This window comes from Gobio gobio (assembly GCF_949357685.1).
Source record: "Gobio gobio genome assembly, chromosome: 15".
NCBI lineage: Eukaryota > Metazoa > Chordata > Actinopteri > Cypriniformes > Gobionidae > Gobio > Gobio gobio.
In genome coordinates, this window is record NC_137108.1 from 21,678,910 (window position 1) to 21,691,931 (window position 13,022).

The 13,022-nt window shown below is 37.8% G+C and overlaps 1 protein-coding gene across 1 annotated transcript in view; it reads left to right on the forward strand.

Annotated features, from left to right (window-relative positions):
• Window positions 1-13,022, forward strand: part of nbeal2 (neurobeachin-like 2) — a 104,176-nt gene that overhangs the window by 44,430 nt on the left and 46,724 nt on the right. Inside the window, exons 10-18 of the mRNA XM_079836354.1 lie at window positions 178-261; window positions 1,092-1,190; window positions 4,736-5,367; window positions 8,281-8,413; window positions 8,896-9,015; window positions 9,100-9,442; window positions 11,763-11,845; window positions 12,345-12,437; window positions 12,628-12,799. Coding sequence (XP_079692480.1) covers window positions 178-261; window positions 1,092-1,190; window positions 4,736-5,367; window positions 8,281-8,413; window positions 8,896-9,015; window positions 9,100-9,442; window positions 11,763-11,845; window positions 12,345-12,437; window positions 12,628-12,799 — 1,759 coding nt within the window. The remainder of the gene's footprint in view (window positions 1-177; window positions 262-1,091; window positions 1,191-4,735; window positions 5,368-8,280; window positions 8,414-8,895; window positions 9,016-9,099; window positions 9,443-11,762; window positions 11,846-12,344; window positions 12,438-12,627; window positions 12,800-13,022) is intronic.

Consider the following 13,022-nt stretch of genomic DNA (forward strand, 5'->3'; position numbering starts at 1 on the left):
TTAATGAAAATTCACTGACGTTTTGAAATGTCACCGCATTGGTTCTTCAAAAAATTCTCCCGTGGGGTTGGAAATACATTAGTGTGCTTAAATAATGACGAACTAATCATTTAATACATGAGATTGTGTGAAGATTGTGAGCTAAATGATGCATGTATTTCACATGTGTGTGTGTAGGTCTGGGAAAAGGGCTCTGACTGCATCACAGTACACGCCATTCGAGTCCTCACCGCCATTATGAGCAACTCGCCTTCTGCCAAGGTATGACACGTCTCCATCGACTCATTTCTCACACCTCTCCTCTCGTTCCTTATGTGTGATCCTCCTAAAGTCTCTGAAAGGTCAGCTCACAGACGTCTCTCGTCTTATCTGCACGATAAGTCAAAGTGCTTGCGTGTGATAAATGTGCCCCTTATGCGCGTGTGGTTTATCTTATCAGCGCATTTGATGTGGTGGTACAGAACCAGGTCACCCATGGTGACGTAATGACATGCGCTTCCTCTTCTTTTTTTATGGTACTTACAGGCCCATATCCTATTTTTTGTTTATCTGTTTCTCTTGAAGTGTATTTATTATTTAATTCAAAGATGAAAGCAGTAATAAAGTTTTGTGACTATTTTTCAGAATTAAACAGGTTCTTTTTGCTGCTACTTCTTAATGTAAATGCCCTCTGTTATTATTGGCTAAACTCTTTGCTGTTGGGTCAAATATAGCTTGTGCCGCCCCATTCTTCTATAACACCCTCTTTGCAAAACAAACAATATACTGCAGCACAATGACGATTTATAACTTTGTTTTCTCTGTTGCAGTGTAGTTTCAATAAATAATCTGGGTGGCATTGCATTGTGAAAGCTATTTACATGAACTGGACCTTTTTATTTAACTTAAATATAAAGTAAAATTCTGTTTGTTTTTTTATGAACCCCCCCCACTTCAGTATCCTGATTTCATGTGAAAACATTTCTACTTTATATAATACCTTTTGTGATTTGGTTTATTTTGGGGAACAGGCTCTTTTGGGAAAAACACTCATTGTATTCTGTGCGTGTTCAATTGTAATGTAACTGGTTCTGTGTGGTTGGTTTTCCCAGGAGGTCTTCAAGGAACGTATTGGCTACTCACAGTTGTTCGATGTGTTGAAAAGTCAAGGACAGCCCACCAAAAGACTCCTGCAGGAGCTGATGAACATGGTAAGTGAGAAGAGAAAGGCTGTGTTTAAATCCACCCTTCCCTCACAAATTTCCCTCCATCTCATTCACTACGATGAACGTCCTTGCTTACTACAAAGGAGCCCTTGTGCCCACTACGAGTGCCCACTAACCCTTGAAATGTGTTTAAATGAAACACACTTAGCCCTTGATCACTTGGAATCTGCAATGGAGCTGATTTATTATTTACAGTTTTATGCACCAATCTATAGGCCTGTATATATGCTTGTCAGATTAAGGTAACCACAAGTATTATGCAGTTAAATGGCAAATTAACTCCAATATTGGTTGTGTGGGGTGGGGGGTAAATTAAAGGGTTAGTTCACCCAAAAATGAAAATTCTGTCATTAATTACTCACCCTCATGTCGTTGGACACCCGTAAGACCTCCGTTCATATTCGGAACACAAATGAAGATATTTTAGTTGAAAGCTGATGGCTGAGAAAGGCTTCACACAGGCCTCCATTGGCATTCAGTACATTGACACTTCCAAGATCCATGAAAGGCACTTAAAACGTCGTTACAAAGTCTATCTCACCACAGTGGCTCTACAATAATCATACAATGCGACGACAATAGTTTTTGTGCGCAAAAAAAAATCAAAATAACACCTTTATCCAACTTGTTCTTGTCTTCCGTGTGCGCCTCCACGACGCATGCGCGAGAATATGACGTAGCGCCGGTGTTCGGGAATCGATTAAATACACACTTAAGCCCCATTTTGAGCACTACGCCGAGACCTAAAGCACGATCAATGTAGAATCCAACAGCTTAGACACGCGCGTCTTCCTCTGCTCGTAAACAAATCGCTTCTGGGTCATATGTCCGAACGCCGGATCTGCGTCATATTCTCGCACATGCGTCGTGGAGGCATACACGGAAGTCGAGAACAAGTTGGATAAAGGTGTTATTTTGATTTTTTTTTGCGCACAAAAACTATTGTCGTCGCATTGTATGATTATTGTAGAGCCACTGTGGTGAGATAGACTTTGTAACGACGTTTTAAGTGCCTTTCATGGATCTTGGAAGTGTCAATGTACTGAATGCCAATGGAGGCCTGTGTGAAGCCGTTCTCAGCCATCAGCTTTCAACTAAAATATCTTCATTTGTGTTCCGAATATGAACGGAGGTCTTACGGGTGTCCAACGACATGAGGGTGAGTAATTAATGACAGAATTTTCATTTTTGGGTGAACTAACCCTTTAAGCATGATCTGCTGTGACATCACAATCATGGTGCATTGTGGTCTATATGGATCTGAAATGCACATATTGAGTAGACTCACTCCTTTAGTCAAAATCAAGGGGTGGAGGGTCTGTCAAAATACACTTCCCTCGCCCACTTGACAAAGTTAAACGCACTTCAAAATGGTGGCGTGGATTCCCCCGAGGGGAAGTTTGCGAGTGTATGTCTAAAAGTCGTTAAACGCAGCCGAGCTCTAACTACTATAAAAGATGGTGCGACATCCATTTCCTTTCCTCAAGCAGTTTTTTTTACACATAATGTAATAAAAAGTGCTTTTTAACTGTATAATTAAAATAATGTACACTAACATGATATGAAGACTCCTATTACATCAGTAGCCTACTAAAAGTAGTTTTAGTTTATAGAGAAGGTCACCTCATGGGGGCTGCCATCTTGAGATCACGTGACTAGCCAAATTCCATAATATTTTAATGGAATTTTTTTCCCAGTATTCAGTAAGTAATAATTTACGTAAGGAATAACTGATTCTGGGCCATTAAATAATTAGAAAAATAATACACACCTGAGGTGTGGTAAAGCATGTTACACCTCAGGTGTGCGTTATTTTTCAATAATTCAATGGCCTGGAGTAATTTATTCCGCATTTACTATGGTTACCACCAGTGTTGCCACAGTTACTTTGAAAAAGTAATCTGATTATTGATTACTGATTACGCCTTTAAAAAGTAACTTAGTTACTTTACAGATTACTTGATTTTAAAAGTAACTAAGTTAGATTACAAGTTACTTTATTAGTTACTTTATTCAGCAGTTGCCGACAACACCCCTGCCGCCTCAACATAGAAATGACAACCGTTTTTGCCAACTCTCACTTTATTGGAAGTGCATTTTTAACAGTAACGTCAACAATGTGTATCCTGACATTTTAAATTGAAATTAAAAAATATTTCCTGGAAAAATATTTCCTGTTTTAATAAAAAATGTAATAAAGACAGTCTTTCTTGACTTCACTTAATATAAATACTCTCCCCGAGACGCAAGAAGAAAGCAAAAATATATATTTTTACTAAGGAAAATGACTAAAATAGTAACTCACAGTGACTTGGATAAATTACTTTAATCTGATTACTGGTTTGGAAATAGTAACGCATTAGATTACTCGTTACTGGAAAAAAGTAGTCAGATTAGAGTAACGGGTTACTGGCATCACTGGTTACCACACCTCAAAACATAGTTCAGATTATATATTTCAAGACTTTTCTCTTTAAAACACTCTTGTGTGTAGGACTAATTTATTACGTATCTAATCCCAATCCTCCGCCGCTAATTCCAAAACACAATTTTAGGGCTAGTAATGGAGGTTAGAGCGACTGATAGTAGACTAATGCAGTTATTAAAGCAGTTATTAGAGAATTAATGTGAATTACCTTAGTCTATGCATCTCTCAACAGTTTTCGGCAGCAGCGTCTCTACTGTAAGTTTATCTGCACCAAGAACAGCGCCATTATTACCTCGCTAGTGAGAAATGTCATGATGTGTATATCAACTGATAAAATCGTCAGAGCAGCACTGACAACACGTTTCTCTGCGAGTGTGTGTCCGTACTGTTTATGTGTGTGTTTGAGTGGGAGAGAGAGCAGGAGAAAGAGAGAGAGTATGTACTTTCCGTACATAATAAAACGTAATTTTGTCACAGAAAACATGGAAATCATTTGACATTTTTATCCTATTGTTTACTATAATTATTTGCTTAGTCGGTGTCTTTGTGGGTTTTGGTTCTGTTGTAGGTTGTAAGGACCTTTGAAATAAATGAAATAATCTGGCGAAGTGATATGGACATGTAATGCGGTCAAGACCTGCCTGGAACTACTTTAGCTGTGCGTTTCCCTGAAAATAATTATCCCCTAATAAATAATTGTACATCTTTGAACGTTCATCAACCATTCAGATTCAAGCATTCAACAGCACCGTAGTATAATCAATAATAATTGTATATTAAAAGCCATACAATAGAAATTGTATGAGGAAATGAACGAAAGTTGATCCTGTAAAAAATTATTTCATGTATGATGCGTGTTAGTATTTAGGCTTATTGTTTGTTTACTTGTACTTTACCTGTAAACCATATTGGTCAACTTTTGTTGTTGTTAAATGTAAAATAGTAGTGATTCTCAATCCCGGTCCCAACACTGCGTATTTTGGCTTTGACTCGCATTTTAAAAGATACTCCAAATTCAGAACCATGACTGAGAGTTACTGTGCTATCAAAAAACGTCATAATTTTTGGTTTTTCCTTTCTCTTTCTCCACATTTTCTCTCAGGCTGTTGAAGGAGAGTATTCCCAGGCCATGCAGTTGGGCATCAGTAACGAACAGCCTTTGCTTCTGCTGCTACAGTGGTTGCCTGATCTGGGCTCTCGCTCTCTGCAGCTGCTGGTGTCCCAGTGGCTGGCGGCCGTGTGTCGAGGAACTCTGTCCTGCCGTACTGTAGCCGTCGAGGCGGGCTTAGTGGGAGCTCTGCTGGAGGTGCTTTCCGAACCCCCGGAGCGGCTTGACCGGCAGTGTGCAGATGCCCTCTTGGGCTTGCTTCAAGACTTAGGATCTCTTTCTTTACGGCCCTGTGAACTGAAGAGTCTGCTGAAGCTCTTGCGGACTGACCCCGGTGCACCCCCTCACCCATACTGTGGGCGCGTTGTAAGGGTGCTTTCTGCCGTGGCAGCCCGTGGGGAGGGTGGGTGCAGCGCCTTGCAGTATTTTGACCTTATGCCCCCTATGGCGGGTATCATGGTGCCAGCTATACAACGCTGGCCAGGGAATGCGTTTGCTTTCCATGCCTGGCTGTGCCTCAACACGGACTTTCCTCCACCGCAGCACCACTACTCAGAATCCCACTTGACAAACCCGGATAATGCAGTCCGCATGGCCAAGGGACCACGCAGAAAACAGCTTTACAGGTTTGAATTACATCTTTATTGTTTGAATTATTATATGTTTTTTTTTTATGTGATTTACAGCGCTTAAACTGACAAAACCATACAAAATTATGCCAAAATGCCCCTTTTGTCGAGTATCCTCGAATGTCTTAAATTAGTTAAATGAAGCCTTAAATAAACGTAAAGAGTGAGAAATGGGATGCGTGTCAGATTACTGTCATGTGCAGAAGATCTTAAAGTGACAACAGCCTAATAAACCCACTTCCATTAAGGATAATCGAAGGACAAAAGAAAAGAAAATCACTCACTGCTCTTGACTGAATAACATTTGTAGCTTTAATAAGGATTCATCTATATTTAATTTATAATTTATGCAGTGAAAACTGTGAAGTGTTGAATAACTTTATTCAATTTCTGTATATATCCTACCCGTTAGACCTACCTTAAAATCTTTGTCACTGTTTACAAGGTTACATGGGTTAAAAACAACAAAAACAATAACTTTTTTGACTGGGCCAATAGAATTTTTTTGTTTAATTATATTGAAGAGAAAAATGGCATTTATTATAATGGGTTTATGTTAGGGCTGGGTATTGTTAGGAATTTGACAATTCGATTCGATTTCGATTCTTGGGGCTTCGATTCGATTTCGATTCGATTCGATATTGATTTATTAGCTTCGATATCGATTCAATAATAAGTAAATACACAAGTAATGAAGTACCTGAGTATATTTTTAAATAATGTGTGCAGTATTACCAATGTTTAAGAACATATTGACCCCAGCATGTTTCCTGTCATGGTTTATTTAGCAGAACAAACCGTACAATATTGTACATGTGTTGAATACAAACCACAACTGTAACAAACAGGTGCTTTATTAACACCTCTAAAGTTAATACAGCGTTTGTACAGCGTCACAGCAGCGGCTCCAATACTACATATAATGCTCACTTATTTCATATGTGAGCATTTCTTCATAAAGACAACTAGCCTATATTTGTTTTAAGAAGGTGGTCATTTATAAACTTGATAGTCTTGAAACTTTGTTAACATGGGGAGGTGTAGGCTGCAACATTTGCATGTAAATGGTAAACGACAAACACAACCAAGAAAACTGCGATCATGTGGTTTCATTCATACTTCGATATGTTTAGAAGACTGCAAACTCCGTAGACAAAAATAAAACGCACACTCGTTTGATTTATATTGTTAGAGCCTAGACCTCTCTGTGTAGCCTAAAATAATAGCCTATATATATATATATATATATATATATATATATATATATATATATATATATATATATATACACACACACACTTTAACCCAAGCTAATTAATTAAAACGGTTTAATGGGCAAATCTTCTACAAATATCTTTTTATTTTTAATTTTATTTTCTGACACTCTTCAGTTCTTGTTAAAACACACTGCATGTGCTTCTTGTGTGCATTTTGAGCACCTTTTGGTTGAAATCTTATTTATTTTGTCCATTAAAAGTGTGCTTTCACTTTAATTGAGCGTCAGCAGCGCAGCAAAAACACTGCTGCTCACGCGAAGCTCCTGCTCCCGGTGTGAATGCACTCGTTGATTAACATGGGCGCCGAGAAAAATACGAGCTGCTCACGCTTGCGGTGTGAAACGGCCGTTACAGTGAAATCCAAAATGAGCCCAAACGTCGGCTTTTAACGTTGGCGGTGCAGGCTTGAACGGAGCGCAGCTGCTGTCTGCCATCTTTCTGTTTTTGTAAAGCGCGTCTTGTACAACGCTGAACGCTCTCACTAGAGTGTTACCCACAGCGCCACCACTGGCCGGTGGGCTGAATCGATTCATAGGATTTGATGAATCGATATTGAATTGAGAAACAAATAATTGCAATGCATTGATGAATCGATATTTTTACCCAGCCCTAGTTTATGTGAAGATTGTTTAAAGTATAATGCTACTGAAATATAGGCTACTGCCTTCTTGTTGTTTCTACATTACTTTGGAGATTAAATGTGAAATTATTACAATATAAATATATATTAAAAACTTTAATGTAAGGTGTGATTAATCGCGATTAATTACAGAAAAAAATTGCGATTTGAATTAGTTGATTTTTTTTTTTCACTGATTGACAACACTAATACATATAGCCTGTGTGTGTGTGCTTGCATGCATGTGTGTGTTTTAAAAATAAATGCAAACCAAGGCTGTGTTTATCTGATCAAAAATACAGTAAAAACAGTAATATTGTGAAATATTATTACAATTTAAAAGAACTGTTTTCGGTAACACTTTACAATAAGGTTTAATTTGTTAACATGAACTAACAATTTTAATAAAATTCTAAAGCAATTACAGTATTAATCTCAGTTAATGTTAATCTCAAAATGCACTTATACATTAACAGTAGTTAATGAACCTGAATTAACATGAACTAACAATGAACAGTTGTATTATTAATAATTAATGTTAATAAAGATTAATAAGTACTGTAACTAATGAATTGCTCATTGTTAGTTAATATTAGTTAATGCATTAACTAACCTTAACTAATGGAACCTTATTGTAAAGTGTGACCCTGTTAATATATTTAAAAATGTTATATTACGTTACATTTCTTCTTATAATCACAGTTGAAAACGGTTGTGCCAATACTATTAAGCAAATAATTATTAAAATATTTATTTAATTGTGTTTTAATGTCACAGGTGAGTTTGGGCATCACAACATTATTATGTACATTACATATTATGTAAATGTGTGTGTAAACATTGTAAGTTTTAAGTAGTGTATAGGCAATATATTTCCCACAAAATGTTTTTACATATTGTGTACCTGTATGAGTCTAGTATACTTTTACTAATCTATAACTAAATATACTTACAAGATTCTATACTAGTGTGTGTACTTATACCTTTTAAAGCTGTATTGCGTCCTGTGTGTAGTTTCTTCACAGCAAGCGGAACTGGCTTTGAAGCTTTTTTCACCACAGAAGAAGTTTTGGTGGTTGCAGTGTGTACTAAAAAAGAATACATGGCCGTTTCTCTGCCAGAACACCCATTCAATGACAGTGCCTGGGTTAGTGATCTTGCAGATAACTCACACACACATTATCATAGAGTAATATGTGAAGAAAAGACTGAGAACTTATGTGAAACTATAAAAATTGTTGCTCAAAATGGCAGCAGAAAGAAAGTCCCTTTGAGTTAAAAAAAAAAAAAAAAACTTCAGTCACCTTTTTAATAGAGGCATCACATGTATTTTGCTGCAGTATTAGCTTTAGCTGGTTTCAACTAAACAAGCTAACGTTATGATACCATTGTCAGATGTTATTGCTGAATTGACATAATATTGAAATGTAATATTGAAAAACTGATTTGTATACAGTTTTTCCCCATTTCAGTAGGAGATTGTATGCTTATACCTAACCTATAACCGAAAATGATTTTTCATAGGTTTAGTTAACAATAACAACTCTGGTACTGTGAAGTTGAAAATGATCTGCACATGTCCACTTTATATTCAAAGTCTAATTTTTTCTCTTCTTTTCTTCACTCTAGCACTCAGTAGCCATAGTTCACATTCCTGGCCGTCGACCTTTTGGACAGAATGTGGTCAATGTTTTTGTGGATGGAATCCAGTGTAAAACAGCACCCTTGCGCTTTCCTTCTCTGAATGAGGTGAGTAAATGTTATTGTTTTGTAGGGTTTTTTTTCTTCAATAAATGTTTTTTTTCTTAGTCTTTTTGACTCTCAACCTTTCAGCCTTTCACTTCCTGCTGCATCGGATCTGCTGGTCACCGGACCACTACTACTATGACTACCTCTCCAACCCTGACCAACCCGTGCCACTCCCCTTCCGAGATGGCATTTGCAGCTCACACTGGGCCGCCCACCCTTGCACGTTCCCAGTCTTTCCCAGCAGCCTTTGCGGCAGCTGCAGGGGGGAGGCCAGGTCTGAGTCGTGACAGTCCAGTCCACACCATCCCGGCAGGCCTACAGGATACCGCGTGGGGTTCTCCTACATCACTGGGTGGCCTTTTAGCCACGGCGTTCATCTGCCATGAAGCTCTGCAGCCTGCTCAGGCACGAGCCTTGTTCACTGCAGGTATGAATGAGACATTCCCACATATAACGCATTAGAGCTGCAACTAACGATTATTTTTTCTGTCGACTAATCTAACGATTATTTTTTCGATTAGTCGACTAATCTAACGATTATTTTTCCAGATTAATCTTATTATTCTTTTTTACTGATTATTGTATTTCAAAGAGGGTAGTGAATTTGTATATTATTTTAACATGAAATCAATGAATGATGACAATATTAATTGTATTTCAGGAAGGGTAGTGTACATAGTATGCCATTTTATAATGAAATATATGAACACAAGAAGCTTTTTAAACATAATATATAATGATACTATTCATCATAAAATGTATACAGAGTAGGCCTAATTAGGAAAAGTTGTTTACTATAGTAGTTGAGTATGATTTACTTATTGATTTGTGTCAATAGTAAAGAAAATGCACTTGTATTTATCTGCAAAAGGTTCACATACAGGAGCTTTCAGCATAGTGTTAAAGGGTTAGTTCACCCAAAAATGAAAATTCTGTCATTAATTACTCACCCTCATGTCGTTGGACACCCGTAAGACCTCCGTTCATATTCGGAACACAAATGAAGATATTTTAGTTGAAAGCTGATGACTGAGAAAGGCTTCACACAGGCCTCCATTGGCATTCAGTACATTGACACTTCCAAGATCCATGAAAGGCACTTAAAACGTCGTTACAAAGTCTATCTCACCACAGTGGCTCTACAATAATCATACAATGCGACGACAATAGTTTTTGTGCGCAAAAAAAAATCAAAATAACACCTTTATCCAACTTGTTCTCGACTTCCGTGTGTGCCTCCACGACGCATGCGCGAGAATATGACGCAGATCCGGCGTTCGGACATATGACCCAGAAGCGATTTGTTTACGAGCAGAGGAAGACGCGCGTGTCTAAGCTGTTGGATTCTACATTGATCGTGCTTTAGGTCTCGGCGTAGTGCTCAAAATGGGGCTTAAGTGTGTATTTCATCGATTCCCGAACACCGGCGCTACGTCATATTCTCGCGCATGCGTCGTGGAGGCACACACGGAAGTCGAGAACAAGTTGGATAAAGGTGTTATTTTGATTTCTTTTTGCGCACAAAAACTATTGTCGTCGCATTGTATGATTATTGTAGAGCCACTGTGGTGAGATAGACTTTGTAACGACGTTTTAAGTGCCTTTCATGGATCTTGGAAGTGTCAATGTACTGAATGCCAATGGAGGCCTGTGTGAAGCCTTTCTCAGCCATCAGCTTTCAACTAAAATATCTTCATTTGTGTTCCGAATATGAACGGAGGTCTTACGGGTGTCCAACGACATGAGGGTGAGTAATTAATGACAGAATTTTCATTTTTGGGTGAACTAACCCTTTAATGTATAACTAGTCGTCTATTTTGAAGATACATGTGCATAAACAACGACTAAAGCTGCCAGAAGTTTTTGCCCAAACTTCAAAGACACATTTAAATGATTAAAGCTAGAGGCATATCTTAACTTTAATGTTACGTTAATCATGTAAACTACCTATAAACAGCAAGTTATTATGCATATGTGTTTGGGACAGAGGGGAACCAGGTCGCATTAACAGGAGATATATGCAGCCCATAATAAATAAAAGCACGAGACGTACTGGGGTCGGAGAAGAACCCCGGAAAATGTGACCGTCTGTTGCAATACACGCGCCACGGTTCAGCTGCGCGAGAGAACACTGGCAGCAGGGTTGCCAGGTTTACACAACAAAACCCACCCATTCGTTACTCAAAACTAGCCCGAAACAAGCCCAATCGCGTTTCGGGGAGGTTCTCTGGTAAACATCGCGTTCGGGGGGTTAAATATGTGTGTTTTTTTGCTTCAACCCGCGGACATGAGACACAGCCCGCGGCAACAGTGTAGAAGTAGCCCAATTCCGCGGAAAAAACCGGACTTGGCAACACTGACTGGCAGTGTGAAAGCTCCCGCTCCGCACGCGCACAGCTCCTGCTCTGCCACCGCGTGCAGTGTGAAACCGACATTACAGAGCGAACAAAGCACAGTTTTACTCTGCTTCTGTTTAAAGTACTCCCACACTTTTGAATGTCGCGGTCTGGCTTTATATGATAAATGATCATTTTCACTATGCCCGGGAGCAGAAGCTGCCATTATTCTAGATCTTCTGTTCCATTCTAGAACGTAAATAATGTGCCGCCGACGCGTCGACGCATTTCACGCACGTCGACGTATTTTCGTAGACGGCGTCGTTGCAGCCCTATAACGCATTAGTTCACGGTTAATTCAACCACAAAGAAACAAGCGTTAATGTCTTTTTCTCTCATTCTGCTTTTCAGGTCCCAATAATGTATCTCTTTTCAAAGCTGACGGTGAGCCATCAGAAGTCAACAGTAAACTAGTGCTGTACTATACCCCACAGGTAACAGTTAATTATCTTCCCATTGATCCATCCAGCCATCCATCTGATTGATTCTTTTATATATTATATAATTATATAATTATATATTATATAATATAAAAATAAATATAATATGAAATTAGGTTCAAAAGTCTAAAGTAATTTTTTATATATATATATATATATATATATATATATATATATATATATATATATATATATATATATATATATATATATTATTAAATTAATAACAATATATTAAATTTGTAAAAATGTACAAAATATTTCAAATATATAATCATATTTATTTACACTATATTTGTTTATATATATATATATATATATATATATATATATATATATATATATATATATATATATATATATATATATATATATATATATAAACAAAATATAGTATAAATATGATTATAATATATATAATTTTAATGAATTTTTTAATATAATATCTACTGGTCTTATATTGATGGATTGCCCACATTCTTTTGTCTTGTAGGCCTTTAAGAGTCAGATCTGCTTGGATCTGTCCCCCAATCATCTGTACGATGGCAGGCTGACTGGTCACAGAGTGGTGAACTGGGACGTCAAAGTATGTATCTGTCACTGAGCTTTATTGTCTTTTAAGAGATTATTTCTGATTTCAGTGCAGCCTTTTGTGTTTACCAGCATTTTGGAAATGTGTGTATTCAACACATTCTTCTAGAACAAAGCTCATGCTCATACATCCCTGCAGGAGCAGTAACCGCTAATTAAGTTGTATTCTCTTGCCTTATGTGTAGGATGTGCTGAGCTCAGTAGGTGGGATGGGGTCTCTGTTGCCCCTGTTGGAGCAGGTATGTTTACTGGATCAGGGCGAGACTGTAGGTCAGGAGACTTCAGATCTGCTCGGGCCAGAGCTCACGTCCTCCAGGGGTCCTGCAGGCATGCTGCTGCCACTGGGGAAGACATCTGGTCAGTACTCTGCTATATCAAAATGTATTAAACATCTATCCGCCTGTCTGTCTGTCAAAGTTTTTGTTATATTTTTTGTCTCTATAATGCGTCACTTTGTCTTGCTATATATATATATATATATATATATAAACCATGATTAAAACAAGAGTTTTTAATGTTTATGTGGCGCTTTTAGCTGCTTAGCATATTGATGGTGTAAACTTTCTGTAATTGTAATTAG